The sequence below is a fragment of the Cydia pomonella genome, chromosome 5 (genome assembly GCF_033807575.1).
Source record: "Cydia pomonella isolate Wapato2018A chromosome 5, ilCydPomo1, whole genome shotgun sequence".
NCBI classification, from domain to species: domain Eukaryota; kingdom Metazoa; phylum Arthropoda; class Insecta; order Lepidoptera; family Tortricidae; genus Cydia; species Cydia pomonella.
In genome coordinates this window covers 9,291,147-9,314,374 of record NC_084707.1, presented here as the reverse complement: position 1 = coordinate 9,314,374, position 23,228 = coordinate 9,291,147, and the positions used below count along the sequence as shown (strand labels likewise).

At 38.9% G+C, this 23,228-nt stretch overlaps 1 protein-coding gene across 1 annotated transcript in view; it reads left to right on the top strand.

Annotated features, from left to right (window-relative positions):
* The window catches only part of LOC133517667 (dedicator of cytokinesis protein 9), a 59,758-nt gene that overhangs the window by 6,616 nt on the left and 29,914 nt on the right, over nt 1-23,228 (top strand). The window contains exons 6-29 of the mRNA XM_061851026.1: nt 1,561-1,768; nt 1,943-2,246; nt 3,186-3,403; nt 3,930-4,120; nt 4,331-4,575; nt 5,518-5,717; nt 6,038-6,158; nt 6,443-6,715; nt 7,041-7,157; nt 10,822-11,004; nt 11,824-11,961; nt 12,556-12,751; nt 12,849-12,919; nt 13,162-13,321; nt 13,791-14,030; nt 14,626-14,746; nt 15,834-15,977; nt 16,517-16,734; nt 17,319-17,555; nt 18,341-18,501; nt 19,942-20,062; nt 20,785-20,883; nt 21,580-21,710; nt 22,282-22,423. Coding sequence (XP_061707010.1) covers nt 1,561-1,768; nt 1,943-2,246; nt 3,186-3,403; nt 3,930-4,120; nt 4,331-4,575; nt 5,518-5,717; nt 6,038-6,158; nt 6,443-6,715; nt 7,041-7,157; nt 10,822-11,004; nt 11,824-11,961; nt 12,556-12,751; nt 12,849-12,919; nt 13,162-13,321; nt 13,791-14,030; nt 14,626-14,746; nt 15,834-15,977; nt 16,517-16,734; nt 17,319-17,555; nt 18,341-18,501; nt 19,942-20,062; nt 20,785-20,883; nt 21,580-21,710; nt 22,282-22,423 — 4,239 coding nt within the window. The remainder of the gene's footprint in view (nt 1-1,560; nt 1,769-1,942; nt 2,247-3,185; nt 3,404-3,929; nt 4,121-4,330; nt 4,576-5,517; nt 5,718-6,037; nt 6,159-6,442; nt 6,716-7,040; nt 7,158-10,821; nt 11,005-11,823; nt 11,962-12,555; nt 12,752-12,848; nt 12,920-13,161; nt 13,322-13,790; nt 14,031-14,625; nt 14,747-15,833; nt 15,978-16,516; nt 16,735-17,318; nt 17,556-18,340; nt 18,502-19,941; nt 20,063-20,784; nt 20,884-21,579; nt 21,711-22,281; nt 22,424-23,228) is intronic.

Sequence of the window (23,228 nt, the reverse complement as noted above, 5' to 3'; positions counted from 1 at the left end):
GGACCCTGCTATAAAAAAAAAGAAACATTTTTACCAGCGCGTGACATCTCATTCAATGTCTCGTCTTTGTTCCAGAGACAACCGTGTTAGTGGTTGTGTAAGCTAGATTCCATGAAGCTCATGAAGCTGTTACTCTGTCTCGTTTGTTTACTCGTGTCATATGTAGGGATATAATAATAATAATTATTATTATTTAAGCTTTGTTCTCACACATCTGTAACCTGAAATTTACTTTTCTTTTGTTATATTTTTATGATGTGTGATCCCTTGAGGGTAAAAGCTTGGGATATAATTATAAAGCCTAATTGAGCTTACTATGGCCATGGACTAATCTATACTAGGACTGTCGATCGACATATTGGGTAGCGTACCCCGAAAGAAAACATTTTTTTTGTATTATACCTAGATGGCGTTCATCATTGAGCGGGCTGTAGATTGCGTAATCTATTCCGCAGGTGGGCGCTTTCACTGCAAGAGTTGTAGATGCTGTGGTACTGGATAGATTATCCCATAATATTTATTAAATTTACGACCTCCTTCAGTTCCTTAATGCAATGCAATTGATGTGCTACTATGTTATAATATGAATCGAAAATAATGATTGCAGAAAACCATTACCAGTAAAATAAACAATATTCCCTAAAATGAGCTTAACTAAATACATATTGAAAGCATCTAATCGAAGAGTAGCTCTTTGTGTATATTTTTATCTTATCGCATAATACATTAGTTTCCCGAAGGACGCTGATAAACACACAAATGAATAATAAGCCCGTTGCTGTTAAACCAGGCTGCTTTGGGAATGTTGAAACACTTAAAATTGATGAAATGACCAACAAATGGCTTTCCAGTACTGGGGGCCTACCGCGACCATCGTAATTTTGTTATCTCGCTCTCTATTGAGAGAGAGGCAAATAGACAACCGATCACGAACAAAGTTTCGCGATTAACGTTTATCTCTTGTGTTCCTACAATTTTAAAATATGCGTACTTATAATAATGCCACATCACCCGTCTTTTTCTATGCACTTGCTTGTGTGGGTGAAGGAAAAAGTCCATTAATACCTATTGCCGACGGTTATTGACATGGTCTTGTTGGATTTCTTTATTCGTATTTGTTTACACATAAAGTACTTGAGCGAAAAATATAAAGCGGAAAAGATTTGCCTTGTGCTCTAGAGTCGTTTACACGGTTTAAAACGTGTTTCCCGCTTGATCCTCGTCTAAGTTTACTAATTAGTTCAAGTAATGAGGGAAAACTATTCTTCCGGATTAACCCGCTTTATTAAACTTTTTTTTTAAATTAACTCTGCATCCTACGCCAAACACACCTAGATACTGAAAATAATTAATGAAGAAACTATAAAAATACAACAATTGTACCTACTTAAGCGAGAAAAATATGTTATTGAAAAGAGTTTTTTTTACAATTAACCCTTCGTTAACAGTGTGGACCATGGTACCAACCTTTATTGCTATCCATTTAGTGTAAAGCCCCGTTCAAAATGACGTGCAAGCGGTTCTTTTACGTAGCCCTGAATGTAAACTGTGTCTTTACAGACGCAGATGTCTCGCTGACAGCAGAGCCGCCACCTCCAACCTACGGAACGCTCAAAGGCCTGGAGCACAGCATGAACCCGCTCCTGATGCGATACTCCAGAGAGACGGACATGTCCATAGCGGCGGCGCGCAACGAGTGCCGCGCTAACATATTCAGCATGCCGTACAAGCGGACGCCCTCGCCTGAACCACAATTAGAACCCTTCAAGTAGGTTGTTTAACTAAAATTATAACCAAAAGTGGCTAAAATCTTTAGGTGTTGATAAAAATACCTGACCACCATTTAGCGCATATTCCACCACTTTATACCGTACCTTTAAATATGTCACCAATGCAGTAGTTATCTCTACAATACAATAATATTATTTTGTGGTTTTTTCAGAGAACACTTCGGCCAAAAAATTCTGCTCAAATGCGAAAGCTTAAAATTTAGGTTACAAGCGCCAATAGATGGCGACAAAGAGCTCTTATGCCAAGTAGAACCTTATTTCACTTACCTCGCTCTATACGATGCAAGGAGTGGCAAGAAGTTAACGGAGAACTTCCATTTTGACCTGAACCATGCGGCGGTGAAGGATCTAGTCAAGGATGTCGAGGATACGAACTCGCTGGTCGAGAACTTTAGCTACGATGTTAAATTAGATGTTAAATTGATCCCGGAGGAATGGTTCAGATCAAAGAGACAGGTAATTAGTTCACTTTCTATCATAGGTAAAGGAATTCTAAGACGCTTGCTGCAAAATATTGCAGTAACAAATCTTGTCAGCTGATATGCCGCTGTACGACGCCAAGCGATTTATGGGAAGTGGATTGTCACATGTTACTGCTAGAAACCCTAAGAATAGTACAGGGTCATACAGCGCCATCTATTTCAGATGTCATTAGCTAAGGAGACAATCGTCGTTGTATGGAAGAGAGGTCTGACATGAAGTTGAATTCCTGTATATTTTCATTATTTTATATTTGAATTTAATGAGCAGGCAGGCAATTGTGACAACTGATATTGCCTGTATCACACAGAGCGAGCATACGCGCGAGGCAATTTCCTCAAGCACAAAACGGTCAGTGTAGACGTGCCTCGCGCGTTTTGCTCGCCCGAGCGGGCCGCCTCGGCTGGACCCAGCTAATGACGGTTATCACTGACAAGTTGATGTAAAAGAATGCTTATATTTTTTATAAAATGTATTTGTTTTGGCGCAACTTTCTGGAACAACGGCCGACCGCGCCTTACTAATTGACCTACCAAATAAAACTCTTTAATAAAAATAAGCTTTTGGCTTACATTTCATTTTAGGTACAAGCTTTTATCGGTGACTGTACTTTTCTTTCCGCGGGGCATACTCATCGAAACAATTCTAAAAACCCCAAACACAATTCAGTTGCGTTGTTTAATCACAGAGTTCATATGGCTACTCCTGTCTCCATGATCAAATCAGCTCGATGGTGCCATAATATTGCATTATGAGTCATAATTTATGACCATACTTACATATCATCTAAATTTTCAGCTTCATTGGAAGTTGAGAAGTGGGTCAAATTTTACTTGCAAGATTTGACCCATACAAACATACATGGTTATATTGCAAGTTAAGGAAAAGCTTCTAAAACATTGTTTTTTTTTTCAGGTCTTATTGTCAATAAACAATCCCCACCCAGACCTGTTCTTAGTAGTTAAAATTGATAAAATCCTGCAAGGCCACGTAAGTCAAGTCCTGGAGCCCTACCTCAAAGCCACCAAAGACCCTCGATTGGGACTCAAAGTCCACAAAACTGTCCAGTCGTACGCCCACCGCGTTGGAACCTACAGGATGCCGTTTGCTTGGACTGCAAAGCCGTTATTTAAGTAAGGATATTGCCTTATTAAAGTTAAAACAAGGCTCGTTTAGTAGCTGTGAGTGAAAGCTGTAAAACTAGCCTAAATCGCTTTTTAACTCCTGCTAAAAATTACTTTATTATAGGGATTTTTTACAAGTTACAAACGCTCATATAATGGTCCTCTGATAGTATGTTTAAATATGGATGATTTATGTTACTACTGGATACCTAATCTCTCACAAAGAAAGGATAAAATTTATCAACTACCGCCGGCGATAGATAGAATTAAGTTGTTTCAAAAACTTCTAGATATAACTCTTCCTTACTACGCATAATGAATTATTTCACATCAGAAGACCACTTCAAATGTGGACTTTAATGTGCGAGTAGTTTACATTTCAATTTATCACTATTTTAAGTAACATTGTCTAAAGGAGTTATAACTTATAAGAAACAAGGAAAAAATATTTAAAGATATTTTCATGTCAAAGATTTGTTAGACGATAAGCATTCCATTAGGTTCTAAATTTACTTTATTTTATTTTCATTTTCAGATTATATAGCAATGATTTGGACACAACCCCCGAATTTCCCGCCATTTACCGGCAAGAGCCGAACAAAATGTCAGACGACGATTTGCTAAAGATCCTGTCAGATTTCCGGAAGCCGGAAAAGTTGGCAAAGTTGAGTACAATACCTGGGTGGCTCAATATCAACATTTCCCCTAGCAACGAACAAATACCAAGTTAGTAAACACTAGTACAGGTATATTGTTTTGTGAATGAATAAATTAATGTTTATTTAATGGAAAAACATACCAATGTACCCTCAGAAATACAAAATACAGTTAAACAACACCAAAATGAATCTTAGCAGGAGTTACGACGAGGCATTGTATAAATTACTACTTGGCTCACTGACTAGATGAATCGAAGATGTTCTTTATACTTTACAGACTGTATGACGACGGCATATGCAGCACTTAAGCCATTTCCCCTCCCCCCTACCTCGCCACTCACCTTGGAACTAGCCACACTCAACATGGAACCAGAACAGCCGTATGCGGCCTTCATACACCACTTGTATGTCAGGCCTCTGTCGCTGAACTTCGAGTCGCAGAAGATGTTCGCCCGCGCTAGGAACATCGCCTGCTCTATTGAGTTGAGGGAGTGTGATACGGGCGACAATAAGCCCTTACAGGTTGGTGGCGTTATCCGATTTTTAAGTTGGTTCAATTTCAATATCTTCATTACAACTCACTTACATCTTTGGCCTTTTTATAAGGTTTTATTTAACTTGCCCTGTTATTTAGTGTGAGTCATATCTTGGAAGCTAATTTTGACCCACTTCCCGATTTCGGATTGAGCTGAAATTAGCATACTATGTAAGTCGGATGACAATGCAATATTATGGTACCGTCGAGCTGATCTAATGATGGAGACAGGAAATGGCCATAGGAACTCTGTGATGAAATAACGCAACCTAATTATGTTTGGGGTTTTTAGAATTTTCTCGAAGAGTATTAGTTGCCTGTGGTAAAAAAGTAGCCAGCTATGAAAGCTTGTAGCAAAAATTATATTATTGACAGAAACTTATTACTGTTAGCTTGTGCCGGGCAAATGCTTTGATCTTCTCAACTTTAAATTTGTGCTTCATCGGGCCAGTTGTTAAGGAAGCCATCCGAGTAGCTTTAAAACTATCAATACTTTTACTTTAAGAGTTGGTGACATTAGCTAACAAAGGTAGTCATTACATATTCAATAGCGAGATATTTTTATTGCTTTGCAGTAAATCAGAACAGGTTAAGTATAACAGAAGTTTATTTTATGATTTCAAAGTTTTCTATTCTACCAAATATATAACGAAGACATTTTATGCGTTTATGGTGACGCTGTTAGACTCATGTGTCTCTCGAAGCGATCGGCCTATTTATTGGATTGCAATTTTCCACACCATTTGTAATACACCATCTATGACTCACTCACCTCACCAGATAGCGCTGTTATAGTTGTTTATTTATTAATTTAACCTTTATTGCACTAAAGAAAAAAAAATAGTACAAAAGGCGGACTTAATGCCACGAGGCATTCTCTACAAGTCAACCAGTCAGTCAGTCTATTCTTATTGTTATATTATTCGTAGGTGGTCTACGGGCGAGCCGGCATGACAACGCAATACCGGTGCTCAGTGCTGCACCACAACGCCAACCCCTCGTGGAGTGACGAAGCCAAGATCCGCCTACCAGCTACCATCACACCAAACCACCATCTGCTGTTCACGTTTTACCACATATCGTGCGACTTGACTAAGAAGAATGACGCTAACGTTGAGACGTGTATTGGGTAATTTACATTTTGTTTGTTAAACTTAGTTTCTGCTGTATTTGTTCTTACTGTAACCAAGACTACATTGGAGAAATTCGATCAATGCATTCTGTGTAGCGTGCGCGGCGATAGGTTCAACCATAAATGACTGATAAATATATTTCATCATTAATTGTCATATGAGCTGAATGCCAAGCTGAACATAGGCTTCAACAAGGGTCTCCACGACCGCCGGTCATGCTAGAGCGTCTACTTAACTGCTTCTCTTACTTGGCAGTGACAAATACACCACGATCGGGTGGACATTGATTAATCTCTAATATTTTTTCGTTTTATAGCTACGCATGGGTTCCCTTATTAAAGAACAACAAGTTTGTTGACGAGATCGTGAATCTGTCTATAGCCACGCATTTGCCATCGGGCTATCTGTCCATCCAGCCACTCGGACTTGGTAAAGGGGTGAGTAACATTTTAGTTATATCCTACTACTTATTGCAATGGGATAAGGTCCTCTGATTTTAAAATTTTAGTATCTACCTGAGTCCTGCCTTTGCAAATCCTTTAATATAGGCACAACACAATATTAATACGTGGTATTTTAAATATCCTTAGAATACTTGGACTGATCTCATCAGACTGAGTAACTATAGGTATTTGTTGCGTAACCGTTAGTGCGAGTTTTATTTTTGAGAAAGGATTATGGTCGAGTCTTGAGTTTTCTGACAGAAAAATTATTCCCGCAGAACGCAGGCCCCGAAGTAATCTGGGTGGAAGGCGAAAAGCAGCTCTTCCGCTGCCAACTGGTCCTGGACTCCACCGTAGCAACCCGTGACACACACCTACACAACTTGTTCGTACAAGCGGAGCGACTGATCAAAACCAACTCGCCGCCGACGTCGCCATCGCCGCCGCCGTGGAACGACGTCTGCAATGCTTTGAAAGCCGCGCATGCGATTAAATTGAGTGCTTTGGTAGCTTTCTTGCCGACGATATTGAACCAACTGTTTGAGTTGATGGTAAGTACAAAAGGTCATACAAATATGAGGAAAATGGGAACAGTCCGTTGCAAAAAAATTCAATTGTATTATAACATACTGAGTAAGTTGTGGACTGAATAGCAGTCCGACATCCTGTATCGGAGATCCCTTAGATAACTGTTATGCTATTACATTTATTTTCTACTAGTTGTGACACAGATTTCACTATTCTCTGGCGGTGAATTTCTAAACGTAAAGTGCCTCTTTCTCTTTCCAAATGCCAAATCGCATCTAAAATCTGCTTAGCAGCACTTGTACTTTTGGATTTATAATAAGTATAAATAAGTATGCATTTATATTTCAGACGGTGGAAAAAAGCTACACACATGACATGGGCTATCAGATTGTGAAGTTGATTGTGCATTTTGTGCATATGATCCATGATTACGGACGGAAAGACTTGCTGGATAGCTACGTCAAGGTAAATTTATCATTTCTAGTTTTTATGTAGTGCTGCTTTTAGGTTTAGTATAGATTTAATTTCTATACAACAGGACAAGACTGCAAACTGGCTTCTTAGCTTCTTGGAAATGTCTTAACCATGTATGTAACCATCTTCGAAACATTAAAATGGAAATAACGACGTTTCCGACGTGTTGTATACTTTGCCTTACGCGAAATAATGTTTAAGAGCAATTCCTAGCTGAGCAACTTTTCAAATCTCGAATTTTTGAAGCTATGTTTCTGTCGCGCTGCGGTGGGCGGGAGCCGGAGCTATCTAAGTGTGAGTGCGCGCACACAGACGCGAGACTCGTGCGCTAGCTCATTGCGCGCCGTTCCGTCGACATCGCCCGCGAGCCAGACGGAATTTATTCTGCGCTGCCCGACGCAAGTTGTTTTTGTTGTTACCACGTAATATTGTTTTTCATTTTTATATTATACTGTATCTATTACACCCTAATACCAAACACCCTATCACCTGTACTAAATGTATTTTACACCTATGATGACGAAATAATAAATGATTGATTGATTGATTGATATTAATTACCATATAGGTAAAAACTGCAAAAAAGAATGATGTCTCAGCTTCGGTTGTCGTCGTACAGTCAAGTGCAAAAATATGTATCGAAAGAATCGTCTCATAAATATGGTACTACGCTCTTATTACACTGGAATAAGATGCTATGGGACATATTTTTGAGTAAGATGTGTACACCCATATTTTTACACTTGACTGTACCTATCCGTATCAGTAAGTTGGGAGTGATCATGGTGTGTTGTGAAATTTTGTAAGTAGGTATAAATATACCTAGGGTTAAACTACAATCTATTTAACTTGTAGTACGATGGGGCTAAACTTGGGCCGCCTTATTGAAGAACGTATCGCAATGACAATCTGGGTAAAGTATGTTGGGATAATGCCGGACATTTTTGGGACCAATTGAGAGAACTCGTGAAAAAATGTTTTTTCGAGATCTCAACACGTGACAGATTCTTGCGTAGCGAATCGTTAAATAATAACCGTAGATTCGGCCTGAATTTTGGTAATCTTCAATATAGAACGGTTTTAGTTTTGTACCTGTGTAAAGATGAGACATACTTTTTTTTAGGGTAACGAGTGTTTTGCCATTAAGGGAGAACATTGGATGGTGAAAAAAAGTTGCTTCTAATGGAAAGAGAATAAGGTATCACAAAGAAATAGGTCCGGTGTTTACCCTTTTGTATCCGATCTTAACCCGGATACAAAAATTGGTAAAATTGTGGCTCTCAAACTTTGATACCTATGTCATAAGGCAATTTGATAAGTAAACAATGTGCTAAGAAGCCTCTTATTGTAAGGTATACCCGAAGTAATAAAAAAAAAAACTCTAAAATAATAGATACGTTGCGTAGTTTTGACAATTTAAGATTTCATGAACTGTACAGGTTTAGGGAAAGTGTAAATGTATTGTTTATTGAATGGAATGTACTGGAAGATATTAAGTACTTAAGTAGGAGGGACAAAAATCAAAATAAAAAATAATCGTGCCCAGTCATTTTTAATGAAGGTCGCCAAAAAAATAAGAATCAAACTTAGAAATCAAAAAGACTAAGTAGTTCTTTAAAAAGGTCAAGGTCACTGAGAGCCCATCTTGAAGTATGGAAAATAATTAAAATTGCGATTTTGTTGGTTTAATTTTGCAATTATGTATATATATAGTTTATATAAAAAATTTTTTTTTGATAAAATGTAAGGATCGTATGTAAAGAGTAAAGTAAATATATAGGAAAAGAGAGCCCTCTTGAAGCATTTTAAGGAAACTAATTTCGAAGCCCTATCTCTATTTTGTATCCGAAACTAGCAATGTATGTATGCGTGCACATCTACATATGCATCCGTATGTGTAGGTACTTTATTGCGAAAAATTGCTCATTTGCTATCTAATTTACTCGATTTTGTTATTTTCAACATGTATCATCATCCCTATACAATATAAATACTCTTTATTGCACACCCCAATAAAAGAAAACAATACAAAAGAAAACATACACATAAGCACAGGTAAACAACATGCGGTCTTATCGCTAAAAGGCAACCTTTGGGTTGCGGAAATTAAAAAAAATTACATTGTCAGTAACCGTCGCGCTGGTAGTGGTACTGGATAAAAATAAAGGTCCGAAAGTGTGATCAAGAAAACAATAAATGTGATAATTAAGGTCAGTAGGTAAATTGAAGAAAATTTAAAGTTTGATAATCACTGCTGTTTTTTAAACAGGTAAAGATCTGATTGTTTCTGGTCCGATCTTTACCTGGAAGGGTCAAGATCGGATATCGGTCTACAGCAGTGCTAGGTCTGTTAACACAATTACAAAAACAAACACAGTTTCATCACAATACGCAAAATAAATTACAGAGCGAAGATCGGATAGAAGGAAGAATTCGCGAAATTTACCTTGCTCTCTGTGATTGCACATAGCACAAGCCCGACTCCCTGAGCGACGCGGGGACACTGATAGTCGAGGCGCAATGAAATGGCGTCTTACACAATGTTGCCAACATTAAAAAATAAAGCCAAATCAGGGGGAAATGAATGTCCTACGTTCTTCACCCGCATCCGGTATTTACCCAACATACCTTAATCGTTGAACCGCCGCATTTCAAAATGGCCCTTATTTTGATATCGGCTAGCCGTAATGTAATACGGCGGATTATACAATACGACTGCGATACTTATATATAAATCCCCTCGTCAATGTAATTTCATTAAATTTGCTATCTAGTGGCAAACATCAAAGTAGTTATCTTTTACTTGTGACGCACAAGTGTGAGCAATGTAAAATACTATATTTATAAAAAAAATTGCCTACTACGTAATAAAAGAAAATGTGATTATTAAATTATAATACGAAAGGTGGCCAAATCGCAAAATGCTGTCGTTTTATTTATAATAATGAAATAATTAGACCAGTTCCGAAAGTACCGAGAAATCCCGGTTCTTTAAAACAGTACCGGTTCTGCAATCCCTAATAAGGATGTTATGCCCATCACTATTCCTTCTGTGTACGTATATTTAGAAACTGTCTCCGCCTCCAATTCGTGCGATAAGGACAACTGCAGCTCGGACCGAAATTCACTCGCAAAAAACTCAAAAATCGAGGTTTCGCTCTCGACTGTTTCCTCCTCCAAAACGCAACTAATCATTATGAAATTTTGGAAATTGCAAGAGGAAGAAATAATCTATGCCGCTATGTTTTGATTTTTTGGATATTTTTTGTCATATTTGTATACTGTGCCTTTTTTTACAGCCAATTCAATTGAGCCGTTTTTGCGATTTTCGAGGCGCTGTATCTTTCTTCAAAATAAAATAATCCAAAAAAGCAAAACATAGCGGCACAGATATTGATGATATTGATCTTATTTGAAAAAATCACTGCTCTAGGTTAAAAATCCAGGGAGGAATCAGTCGAGAGCGTTTGTATGGAAAAATCGCAACTAGGAATTCCTCTTAAACCATAAATTAAGTATGTATAATACCAACAATGGTAGCTGACCTGTAACTATGTTATTAATAAAATTATTTGTATTTGTATTTCCACGTCAAAAAAATCCTTTTTTGACGTGGAAATACAAATACATTTTACAAAATTAATCTCTCTTACAGTATGTTTTCAACTGCGTAGCGTTCAAACTGCACACGGTATTGACGGCGCCTCTGTACCTGTTCGTCGACCCAAATCAGCAAGATTTTCTACTGGGACACAAGTTCATGCAGTACTCGAGTTTCTTCTTCGATATTATCATCAAAAGCATGGCGCAATATCTTATTAACACTGGAAGAATTAAGGTTAGTTCCATTATCATTATTATAGTCATTCGAATTTAAAAAATAATGTGTAATCAATTTACGATAAACTGTATGTTGAATGTCCTTATTTTTTGGAACGAAGTTCCTTGTCGGACGGTTGGTGGATGAAAAAAGATTTTTCTATCACAGCCCTCTTTTGTTTAAATTCTTTCCCGTGAGTAGCCTAATTTCACCGACTTACGTATATCCTATAGTGGCACAGTTGGCAAACAGCCGCTTAAAAACAGGTGGTAACAGTGACGATCCGGGTTCGATCCTTTTGTATTTTTTCCATTTTAGGATTCCCTCCTCCAATTGAGGGGGGATTTAAATCTTCTCGGGTCAGAGGTGTAGGGTTAGAGCCGGTGTAGCTTTATTTGACGTTCATAAGCGCATTGTAATATGCCTACATGAATAATAAACTATCTTTATCTTTTGCATTTGAATTTCATATTTTTGATTGACCAAGCGAGTGTGAAGCTCAAGCTAAGCGTATGAATTTCAGCGTGTACAAAAATGTTTTCCTATGTTTGGTTGTTCTCCCTGCCTGTAAGTCGCATTTCTGAAGTGATTTGTGAAATTTTGTGAGCAGATTCGATAATTATTATTTTGGTCGATTAAGTTTTTTTTTTGTATTTGTTAGTCAATAATATACTTTGTTCCAGCCCAGCGTTCGTTCCTGGCAAAAACTAGTGTTATCATTTATCACATTGCCTAGAATTTGCCGCGAATCCCACACAGTAGCCTATCTATAATAAAGTGTTTAAATAATAGTTAAGCCTGAAGATCACTCAATGAATTTGTGCTTTGTACTTACAGATGTCCCGAAACGAAAGATTTCACGCTGATCTCTTGGACAACATCGAAAAATTGGTTACAGTCGTTGAGCCATCATATATTCTGCAACAACCCTTGCAGACTCACATATTTAACAAAAATCTTGCCTTATTTCTTAAGGTATGAATTGAGATTGCACCTTATTCTATCTCACTAGAGTTCACATGGCTCAAGACCACTTCGTCCACAATCCTATTTCGTCACCTTTTTAACTTGTCATTATTGTCATATGTTCCACTGTTCTGACTCGTCATCATTTCTATATCGTGAATTTCCTATCTTGTCCAGATTTCTATATGGTGTACAGTGCTAGCTTTCAGTTGGAAAAAGCAATGCAATAGTAAATAAAAAGTAACGATGTTGTCTTATTTATGGCAGTCAGGATAATTAATAGAATAGAAATAATTTATTCGTAAGCACAAACAATTATACAAGACAGAAAGACATAAAAAGGAGAAACTGCCCCGAAATGGTCTCAGCAGCATAATGGATGGTATAATAATGTTGACGAACTGGCACTGTGGTCAAAATAGGAATGTAGACAATCTGGGACTGTAGTCAAAATAATACTGTGGACGAGTTAGGAAGGTGACGATTTAAGAATTGTATGCTGACGACATGGCATTGTAGACGATTTACAAAAGTGACGAAATTGGATTGTACTCGTAGACGAAGCGTTTATATTTATTGAAATAAAAATGTTTTACCTTTCAGTCTTGCCTGTCGTTTATGGATCGTGGCTTCGTGTTCCGCCAAGTCAAAAGATACCTAGACAAGTTCAAAGCGTGCGAGCCTAAAGCACTGTTCGAGTTTAAATTCACGTTCCTCCAAACAATATGTTCGCACGAACACTATGTGCCATTCAACTTGCCATTGCACTCAAACAAACTGGGAAAAGATATGGATGAAGGTAAAAAGAAATACAAGGAATTTAAACGTCTTTTTAGCAGTGGAATAATTTTTGTGACATGTATTATTATTATTATTTTTTGTAAAATTTGTTGCAGACCCAGCAAAGTTAAAACTGTCAGAGGAATTTATTATGAGGCATTTTCTGTCAGGAGTATTACTCAAACAAGTAAGCATCTGTTACAATTATATGCATACGTCCATTGTCTTCGATTCCAAATGTAACTGGGCCTCACCTCTCGCTGGCCATATTTTTTAGCAAACACGAAATTTCCCTTTAGAACGCCTAACAGGGGGAAGTACTCTTTCGAAGATTTCAACTTCAATATCGATTTACACATTTAGTTTCATGAAATCATATCGGGGAAAACAATATTTTTGGAATTTTATTTTTATAAAAAACATTTTCAGGTGGAACAATCCCTCCGTGAGGCACCTCAAAAACGGCGCACGGCACTCGGCGTGCTTCGCGCCCTACTCACGAAGCACGAGCACGACGATCGCTACCGATCGCGGCAGTGCCGCGCACGCCTCGCGCAGCTGTATGCGCCCTGGCTCACTGTCGTGCGAGGTGAGTTGTATCCTTGTTTGCATGCGTAGTTGGGGTGTTCTCGCTCTTTCTATGGGGATGAGGAATTCCCGCCAGCAGCATCAGACGTGTCTATGGCATGATCTATGAGCCTTTAATATGATGAATGCTCGCTCTGCTCCATGCGCCCTGGATCATCCGAGATGAGTTAGCGCCCCACTTGACTTTGGTATATTGCATGTTTAGATCATTATAGATGGAGCAGTTCACCCCCCCCCCCCCCCCCCCCCCCTCTCGCCCTCTATCGTATTCATAGAATTTAAAGCTTTTTATTAGGAACAATAACTCTTATTCTAAATACATAAAAAGATTTATACTGATTAGTCTACATCCTCTTTCACATTTTCTAGTGAAAATCCAAGGGATCACGCCACACTACAAATTAGAGAAATCATGTTCCTATTTTATCTGTTTAATTTTATTTGCTTCATCAATACTTTCTTCATTATAGACAACGCCCACCGCCTAGTAACCAAAACTCTAGCCAGTCCGGTGTTAGAGAATGGCCATGATAAAGTTGATGGGGACGCGACCGTCAACCCAATCACTAACAACACGGCGAAAGATGTTGTGTCTGCAAACAACACGCCTCGAAGAAATCGGCTCACTCTACACTTTGACCACACGCCAGTAAGGAATTCTGCACATTTCAAAGATCCGCCTGTCGTGCAAATCAACAATTACGGCAAAGGTTTGTATGTTTCCAACTTCCTTGTTGCTTGCTACACTTGTTTGTCTACAAATGTCTATGTAAAATGGTTTTGGAATTGTCTCCCTGTTTCTAACGCACACCGCCAGTGACACAATTTTCAGTAAATATTTATACACTTGTATCTCTTACGTGTCAGCTAAGCATTTGGGCAACGGTGGCAGCGAGAGAGAGGTGAGTGGACAAGAGGTCAGATCGACGTCAGTTAACAGCCAGTTGCACCATCTGCAATTAGAGGACTGATCCTAGTCACTCAGCAGTGAGCTTACCATACAAAAAAAATTGTGAACACTAACAGAGATAGATGGATTGGTGCAACCGACCTTATCTTTCACAAATACTCACATACCCTCCCGCTGGCCGCGCCGCCGCTGCTCCATATTGTGATCATTAACCTTTTGAACGTCAAGACAGTCTTAAGTTATGATGGCGTACGCTGTAATCACAACCTACGTCCTATTACATAAGGTTTATATTTTCTATCGAAATTCCACGCGTCGGATACGGGTCAAAGGGTTAACTTCAAGTACATTTACATCACCTTATAAGCTATCTAGCATGCACTTGTGTGTTGTAGATCACGCAAACAATGCGTCACAAAGCTCTCTAGAGTCCGTGTCGACCATGTCGGGCGGAGACTCGCTCCCCAGGAACGCCGGGCGGTTGGACTTGAGCGATATCGGGGATCAAGTCAATAGGTAAACAATAACACACTTTCGAATCACGCCAAACATTTAGTCCTCTCGGAACATAGGTACAGATCACTGCTGAACTGTGAATTGCTATCGCGCCATAGCCACTTTTCTGCAGTCTTGTTTACCATATTAAGAGGAAGCGTTGTGTGTTGTTAACAAAAGAGAGGAGTAATTGTTTGGCATACTTAGTACACATCTGAATCCACGGTTGCGTTGAAACTTCTCTTACTTGTACAAATACACCGTGTTTTTTTTAATTTCCGGTTATTTCAAGGGTGCATTCCTGATTATGTGTATTATAATTAACCAGATTTTGGAGATAATTAATAATTTATATTTATTTTATAAGGCCCTTACGAGCGTATACACTTACCTTAAGGCCTGTTTACGTATTGATTAGTGTTTAGTACGAGTGTATACATTTGCTACTAAACGCAAGTACTCTCTCGGACGATTGATGATCCAAATGACATTGATATGTCACAGTTTTCATTTATTTGGTTGAATTAAATGTTATGCCATGTGCAACATTTAATTACTTATATTATAAATAAAAAGTTTTTTTTTATTAACTATGCCATTTAGGAAACTAAACGTACGTACCTACCCCGGAGTTAACGGAATTCAATAAAAACACGGTGTATAATAATTACAACTATGTACTTACGTGATACGTGCATCCTTCATATAACTTGTCACTGGTTAGAGAAAAATGGAATTGTTATAATTATAAGCGTTTTTGGACGATTCATGACGTTTTTCCGCAGCCGCCTTCGCACAACATTGAGAAACATTAACTGGTCATTCGTATGCCTTATTGCAACGATATAAGATCTACAAATTGCCAGTTTCTAGTGTAGTTGTTACTTATCGATCTTACTATTTAAGACGGAACGAATGATAAATTGAAAAATAGTATTAAATTACACACGCAGGGAAAGCCCGTAAATTCAAAACTTTCTTGTCATTAACGACGTGCTGTGTGGTTATGTGCGTGGCCTCTTATTGCGATATCTATAGTACCTGCATCAAACTGAATTAAACCTTATGTCCCTTTACTAAAGTGTGTATTCGTCCGGTGTGTGTCCAGATTTGGTGTGATGTCCGCGGAGGAGGTGCGCGATGTGCTTTTGTGTTTCCTGTTTGTGTTGAAGTACCTGGATGAGGAAAGACTCGTGGAGTGGTGGAAGACGCATACTACGGCGCAGCAGCAAGCGTTTTTCAATGTTTTAGAGTAAGTTGTGTTATTTTATAGATAGCCATACACGCATAGATTCGTGTCGTGTTTCATGCGTAAAACTACTAATACGGGTCGAATATAAACCATTTGTTCAGTAGTTTTTCAAATTCCCAAACGAGTACAGCAGGCGCAAAAGAGTTCAGCATAGATTGTACCCTGTCCGTTTGTGCCATACATTTACAGTTTTGCCCATATATTACGACAGTCAAGCAAATCTGACGGTTATATATATCACGGTATTGGCTAGCTAATACCATCGATGACAAAACTAGAGCGTACATTAATCAAAATGTTAACTTACTACCCTGCATTTTAATGTAACTTTTTACGAACGCTGGATGTAAAAAGACGTGCTGCACTGAATCAAGGAAATAGGATAAGAATGTCAAAAGTTGAATTGAGTAACCATTTAAATTATATTCAATAATGAATAGTTACTCTTTAGATAATACAAACTTCAATATCCTATTCCGCGCAATTTAACATGTTCCTCTTCCTGCGATATCATTCTGACAAGCCCCTTTTGCTTGTAGAATATGCGCAGAACAATTCCAGTACATCGGGCGCAAGCGCATACTCTCCGAACTAAAGGCTACCACGCCCGACTGCAACGGCAAGCCAAAGCCGCTCAAAGCTAGAACGTTGCCCGCTAGAATGAGCCCGCCGGACTTCTCGAAGGAACCGCCTATTATTGTCGAGAAAAATAATACGGTGAATAGGGAGAATCTTGCTTCTGCGACGGTTACTTCTGGTAAGAATTAGTTTTATTGCTTTTGGTCTAATGCTTGTTTTTAGTGTATGTAATAACTGCAACATCGTGCCCCTGTATGTTGCCAAAGAGAATTTGAAATAGAAGTGAATTGTCAAAGAAAATTTTGTAGCCACAGTAAATTTACTACCATCTTTCGACACATGATTAAAACTTTTAGAACGTCATTTGACTTTGATCCTTATTCTTTCACCAATATGTGTTAAATTTGCTAAATATCAAAAAGTGGCGCCATCTTACCAGGCATCGCCATCGCTCGAAACGATTGCTTTGATCTACACGGTGCTACTTTTTTATATTCACCAAATTTAAATTGTAAATTTACTGTGGCTACAAAGTTTTCTTTGACAATCTACCTGTATTTCAAATTCCCTTTGATGTTGCGTAGAGTGCCTATTAGCTGTCAAATTTGAAGCGAATGTCAAATTTGTTTCTCTATAAATACCAATGCTTTTCAATATAAATTTTGATGGCCATTATATTGAATTGCAATCATCTATCACATATTTTTCTTGATTTAGTACTGGATTTCCATGGATTAATAATTTTTGTTTTTTTCCTAATAGAGCTAGAAACCATAGCCGAGCACGCCGTAGTATCCGCCGGTTGTCTCGCCACCGAGGTCGGCCTCACCATAATCGACCGCACCTGTCTCTTCACGAAAAACTTAGGTGCGGCCGAAGGCGCCGCGGCTCGTCCTTATCTCAAACTACTACAATTCCCTCAGAGTGAATCGCTTTATAAGCACCTCTTTGCTGCCTTGAGAGCTTATATCAATCAATTTTCGGAGACTTTGTTTGAAGGTAAGGAGTTACTTTTCCCTTTTTATAGCATTCAACACATTTCTAGACATAAGCCACCAAAGTCGGTATAACCATAATCGGCCGCACCTGCCTCTTTGCAAAGAACTTTAGGCTATTTCAGTTCCCTCAGAGTGAAACGCATTATACGCACCTGTTTACTTGTCAAGAGCTTTTATCAATTAACTCTCCGAACCACCTGCACCAGCAAGGTGGCCTTTTAATGATTTTGTAGTCTGCGGAAAAAATACGGATTTAGATAGGACGACTTTTGATTGTGATTTACACTCAATCTTTTGATTGTGAGTTAGGCTCGTCCTGATGTGTTTGAAGTTCTCTCGTAAACTCAAATATCCCGGGTCTCGCAAAACACGTGTTTTTGTAATTACACGCTTTTGTTTCACTGCGTATATACCAATATTACCAATATTAGTATACAGTGCTTCAAATCTTGTAACTAAAATTTGAACCACTTCCCGGTATCTGATTGTGTTAAAATAATTTGCTAACATGGAACTGGTCTGATGATGCAGTCGGAACCAAATGATCTCATTGATGGAAAAACACAAACAAATCGACTTAAGGCTCATTAAAAAGGTCTCGAGAGGTACTTGACAGGCATGCAAAGGAGACGAAATACAGTCGGGAATAAAAGTGGTCACAAGTTTTTTTGACAGTTACTTGTTTTTTTCTAACTCATACACAGAACTCGGTAGATTCGCCCCTCATGAGAAGTGCTTCTTTTGTATGAGTTATTAGCAGTTACTTTTAAATGTTTGTATTGACAGGTGGCAGCACATTATGCGCGGGCGTTGTCAGTTCTGTAGTGAGGTTGTGCGAGGCGCGCGCGGCGTGGCTGCGACGCGAGGCGGCGGCCGCGCTGTACCTGCTCATGCGCGCCAACTACCAGCACGGCGGCGGCGGCAGCCTCACCCGCGTACACCTTCAGGTATGTATACAAGGAGGGCCAATGATGATAGGTTGTAACTGACATTATATGATTGGAGGCTGTGAGCGCCGATTATGGGAGACGCGCGCGGCGTGGCTGCGACTCGAGGCAGCCGCGGCGATGTACTACTCATGCGTACCAATACTAGCACGGCGGAGGCGGCAGCCTCACCCGCATACACTTTCAGAGTTTCAGGTAACTATAGAATTGTTGTCAAAGGTTGAGATAATGACATAAGACTGCATGTTATTGTGCAGTCGTTGTAAGCGCAGTAGTGAGGTTATACGAGGCGCGCGCGGCATGGATAGGATACGGCTTGTGGCACGTATTCTCGTTACGACAAAGTCAGGATATAAGTTTTTGGCAAAAAAAACATTTTTGGTACAAGCTTTTATCGCTGACTGTACTTTTCTTTCCACAGGCAACTAATACTCATCGAGCCAATTCTAAATACTCCAAACAGGTTGCTTTGCTTTATCACAGAGTTCCTATGTCCACCTTCATCAGATCAGCTCGATGGTACCATAATATTGCATTGTCACCCGACTACCCGACTTACATATGTATGTAAATTTTCAGCTGAATCGGAAACCGGGAAGTGGATCAAATTTAACTTGCAAGTTTTGATTACAGTCAACGAGACAGGTGATACTAAATAAAAGCTATTTTTGGAATACTTTACTGAGCCTCACTTAATTCTCTTATCACAAAAAATCACAGGGTTTTTTTTACAAAAACAGAGCCATTAGAGGCATTTTTGGGTTGTACAATAAAACTGCTTTAATGTCTAGAATGGCGGAGTCCGTTACTAAAATTTGTCCCATATGACCTACATGATAAATCGGCAAATTTGTTGCACTTAGAAATATCGTCTTTTTATTTATTAAATATCTAAGTCATTGAAAATATATAATATACACCAAAGGCAAAATAATTAACTACAGTGTAACATTCATAAACACTTAACTGAAAATATACAGTACGTATGTACATAAATTACATAATACACGACATCACTTAATAGCAGCATATACCTTACAACGTACCTAGTTTTCGCAATAATTAAGATTTATCTGTCTATAATATAGTGTTTCGGTTTTCGTCGTCAACTGTGATTGTAGACCAATGACCTCACCAAAACGCGGTAAATCGATCAGTGCATTGGACAATGCCAAGCGCTAACGGTATTTTAGCAGTTCTCTTATTTTACTGGGCTACCGAAATTCTACGAGATCTTTGTTCAGTTGCTACCTTTTCATAGAGTTACAAGTACGTTAACATTATCTTAGAAATTCTATTCGATTTATCGGTTACAAAAAACACAACTTTGTATATATGTAATTAAATTATATTGATAAACACGCTTTTTTCTTTCGATGTCTAGTAAGCCTAGGTATATTTCTATAACTTATATAAGTTTCTCTATTATTTATTTCGTAGGTTATCATATCAGTCTCGAAACTACTCGACACATCAACGGCTCTCAACTGCAAACGTTTTCAAGAATCTCTTTCTGTGATAAATTGTTTCGCCACCGGCGACAAGGCGATGAAGGGCACAGGTATGTTTCGATTATGCTGTGCATTATATAGTCATGGTTTAGATTGCTCATTAATCTGTTTTATAAAATTTGATTCGAAGGATCAAATTAAATTATGTCTTGGGTTATTCAATATTTTATGCCACAGCAATAAAGCATTGGTAAATTTGATAACATTCGCCAATGTTATTGTTACGTCTTGTATCTAAAGGTCAAGTGTGAGTGAGGCTCGCCCAAAAAAACCATCTTAGACATCTTTTCAGCCAAAATGATCATTCAATTTTTTTTCGCTATTTCTAGGTTGGCCCCATAGTAGTTGAGGAATGTCTTTTCAAAGGGCTTATTTTTGCATGGCTTTCATTGAGAAATAAGTCCTTTTGAAAAGATACTCTTCAGTAAAAAGTTGCTCACGGTGACCTCACTCATTCTCTTCGCGAAGTATACTATATGGAGGAGTGTCATATATATAGTAATGGCGTTATTCATAAACGCATTACAAGCTAGAATTAGCAATGAGTCGTTTTGTCTTTATCTGTCATTTGGACTTGTGTAATCGTAAGAAAGGGACAAAACATGATTTAACTGATTCAAGCTCGTAAAGTTTTAAGACCGCCTGTTGTTTACCTCTTCTGTATGTGTTGTATTATTTGTACTTTTTCTGTATTGAGGTGTGCAATAAAGAGTATTTGTATTGTATTGTTTTATGAATAAAGGGGTTAGACTATAAAATTGTAATCTCACAGGGTTGTCAACGGAGGTGGCGGAGTTGATGCGCCGCGTGCGCACCGTGGTGGGGGCGCGGGCCAGACTCGCAGGCGTCGGCGGCAGTGGAGGCGCGGCGGGTAATTTGATTATATAATCCTTTTGTAGCTGCTCGAATGTAATTAGTTTGGTCCTTTCATTCGTGTCATCTTCCAGAACTTGCAAAATATCTTAAAGCCGATTACCTGAAGCGGCGTGGGAACCTCGCGTTGACGTCTTCGCTGAGATCTCCATCGATTCGTCATTTTTAAGATATGCCTTTTGAAAATTTAGGCGTGTAGCTATAGGCTTATCCTCGATGCACGATGAAGCTAAATGGTAGTCAAAAATGAACTGAATCGAAAAAAGGATCATACGGCAGTGCTATTAATAGTTTTTGCTCTACTTGGTGCCCCCGGGCACTGCCGTGCCTGCACCTTATATTATACGTATAGTAAGCTACGAAATTGCATGGAGAAATTACGAATGAATGCATTGATAAAGTCGCCATGCACTTTTACGGCTGATGGTACTTGGTATAAGTTATACTGAGTCGGCAAGAACGTTTGCTCTAGCGCCCTTTGTCTTGGTTGATCTACTTTTATTTTCGTGCATGTTGAACGCAGACTACGATTATCAATTAGTATACTAGAATGTCAGAACCAACTAGCGACTGGGCAGTGATAAAGTTTCAGCACACTTTTTACAGTGAGTAAATGTCATATTGATATTCAGTCGCTTGCCAAGTCTGTGCAGAGTTAACTTGGACAGACTCTAATATAAGTTTTTCTATGTAGGAGCGGGCAGTGTGCATTTAGCAGAGCTACAGCACGCGCTTGCAGCGTCTTGCCGCGCGACGCCGCGCTTGCGACACGCGTGGTTGGCCACTCTGGCGGAGCACAACGCAAGGCAGGGCGACCATGATGAGGCAAGTGTTTTCTCTACACAGTTAAATCAAAGCGGCTAAGTTTTGATAAAACAAACTGTGTTCAGATATTAGTGAATACCTTGGGCGCTCCGATATTTTATTTATACTACCCCGGTGGCAAACAAGCATACGGCCCGCCTGATGGTAAGCAGGCTCCGTAGCCTATGGACGCCTGCGGTGCCATAGGTGCTACATGTGCGTTGCCGACCCTAACACTCCGCACTCTCGTTGAACTCTGGCAACGTTACTCGCCGGCAGGAACACTAAACACACACAGCAGATCTGGTGGCGACTGTACACTCAAGTTATACTGATCCTATGTAATGCACAATACGAATTGTAAATGTATTTGAATATTATGCAGATAGCTTAAGTTTGGTTAGTCTGATGGTGGTTTAAATTTGAAACCATCGAAAAGAATATATCGACAAAACAAATTATATTTCAAATAAGTGCGACTAGGTAATTGTTGTCCACACTTCACAAATGAAACTACAATCTCATTTTTCTGTCGTTTCTTAAATTTTTCATGACTCCTATTTTATTCTACGTAACATAACCATTTTTTTAGGCTATGTGCTGCCAACTGCACATCGCAGCACTGATAGCCGAATACCTGAAGCTGCGGGGGAACCTCGAGTGGGGCGCTGACGCCTTCGCCGAGATCTCCATGAATATCCCCAAGGACGAGACCGGGCTCAAAATAGATGAAGGTAAGTGGCAGAAGTTAATATACCACGAAGACATTAGAAGAAAGAGGAAAATAATGTATCTTCCTCTTCAAAGTTCGGTTAGATCCGGCGACAAAAACACACACATGACACATGAACAGGGAATCCCTGTTTCTCTTCCCTCGACGAAAATATACCATATCTCCGTACCGTATCTCTATCTCTTACCCCGCCTGACCTTGCCCGTTTTTGCTGAGTTTCGTTGCAGCTTATTATAATAAAAGTTTATGGTAGTCAGCAGTAGAAATAGCTAAGCGGGCCAGGGGTTCAAAATTATTTAAACCTATCTTTTTATCCTTGAGGGTGCGCAAATCTTTTTTATCACCTCACCCGCTTAACAAATTCTCAGGCAGCCTCTTTTACTATCTATGTATTATAGTTTTTTTTTACCACACCAACTGGTGAAGGCCCTCTTGATTGTTGAAAAACTAATGAGAAAGTCGTATTTTATCCACATGTGGGGCAAAGTACTCAGATTCAAATTTTGAATTGTTTCCTCATGTTATCTGATTGACTTTTAAATAATGTTTTTAAATGATATTTTTTATTACATACATTTCTAGAACTACTCACTAGGCTCGTGGTTCAATTTTGGAATCTTTCGCCCGCTCGGGTATCAATGTTAGCATGAGCGGTTAAACAACAACTTTGCCCCCTTGTAAAACAAATAACTATTTTCCAATCCAATTTATTATATATATAATTGTTATTACCAGAAGAAGTGGCCCAATATAATTTTAAAATGTAAATTAACACAAATCATACTGTCTTGGTAAAAATGTCTTGT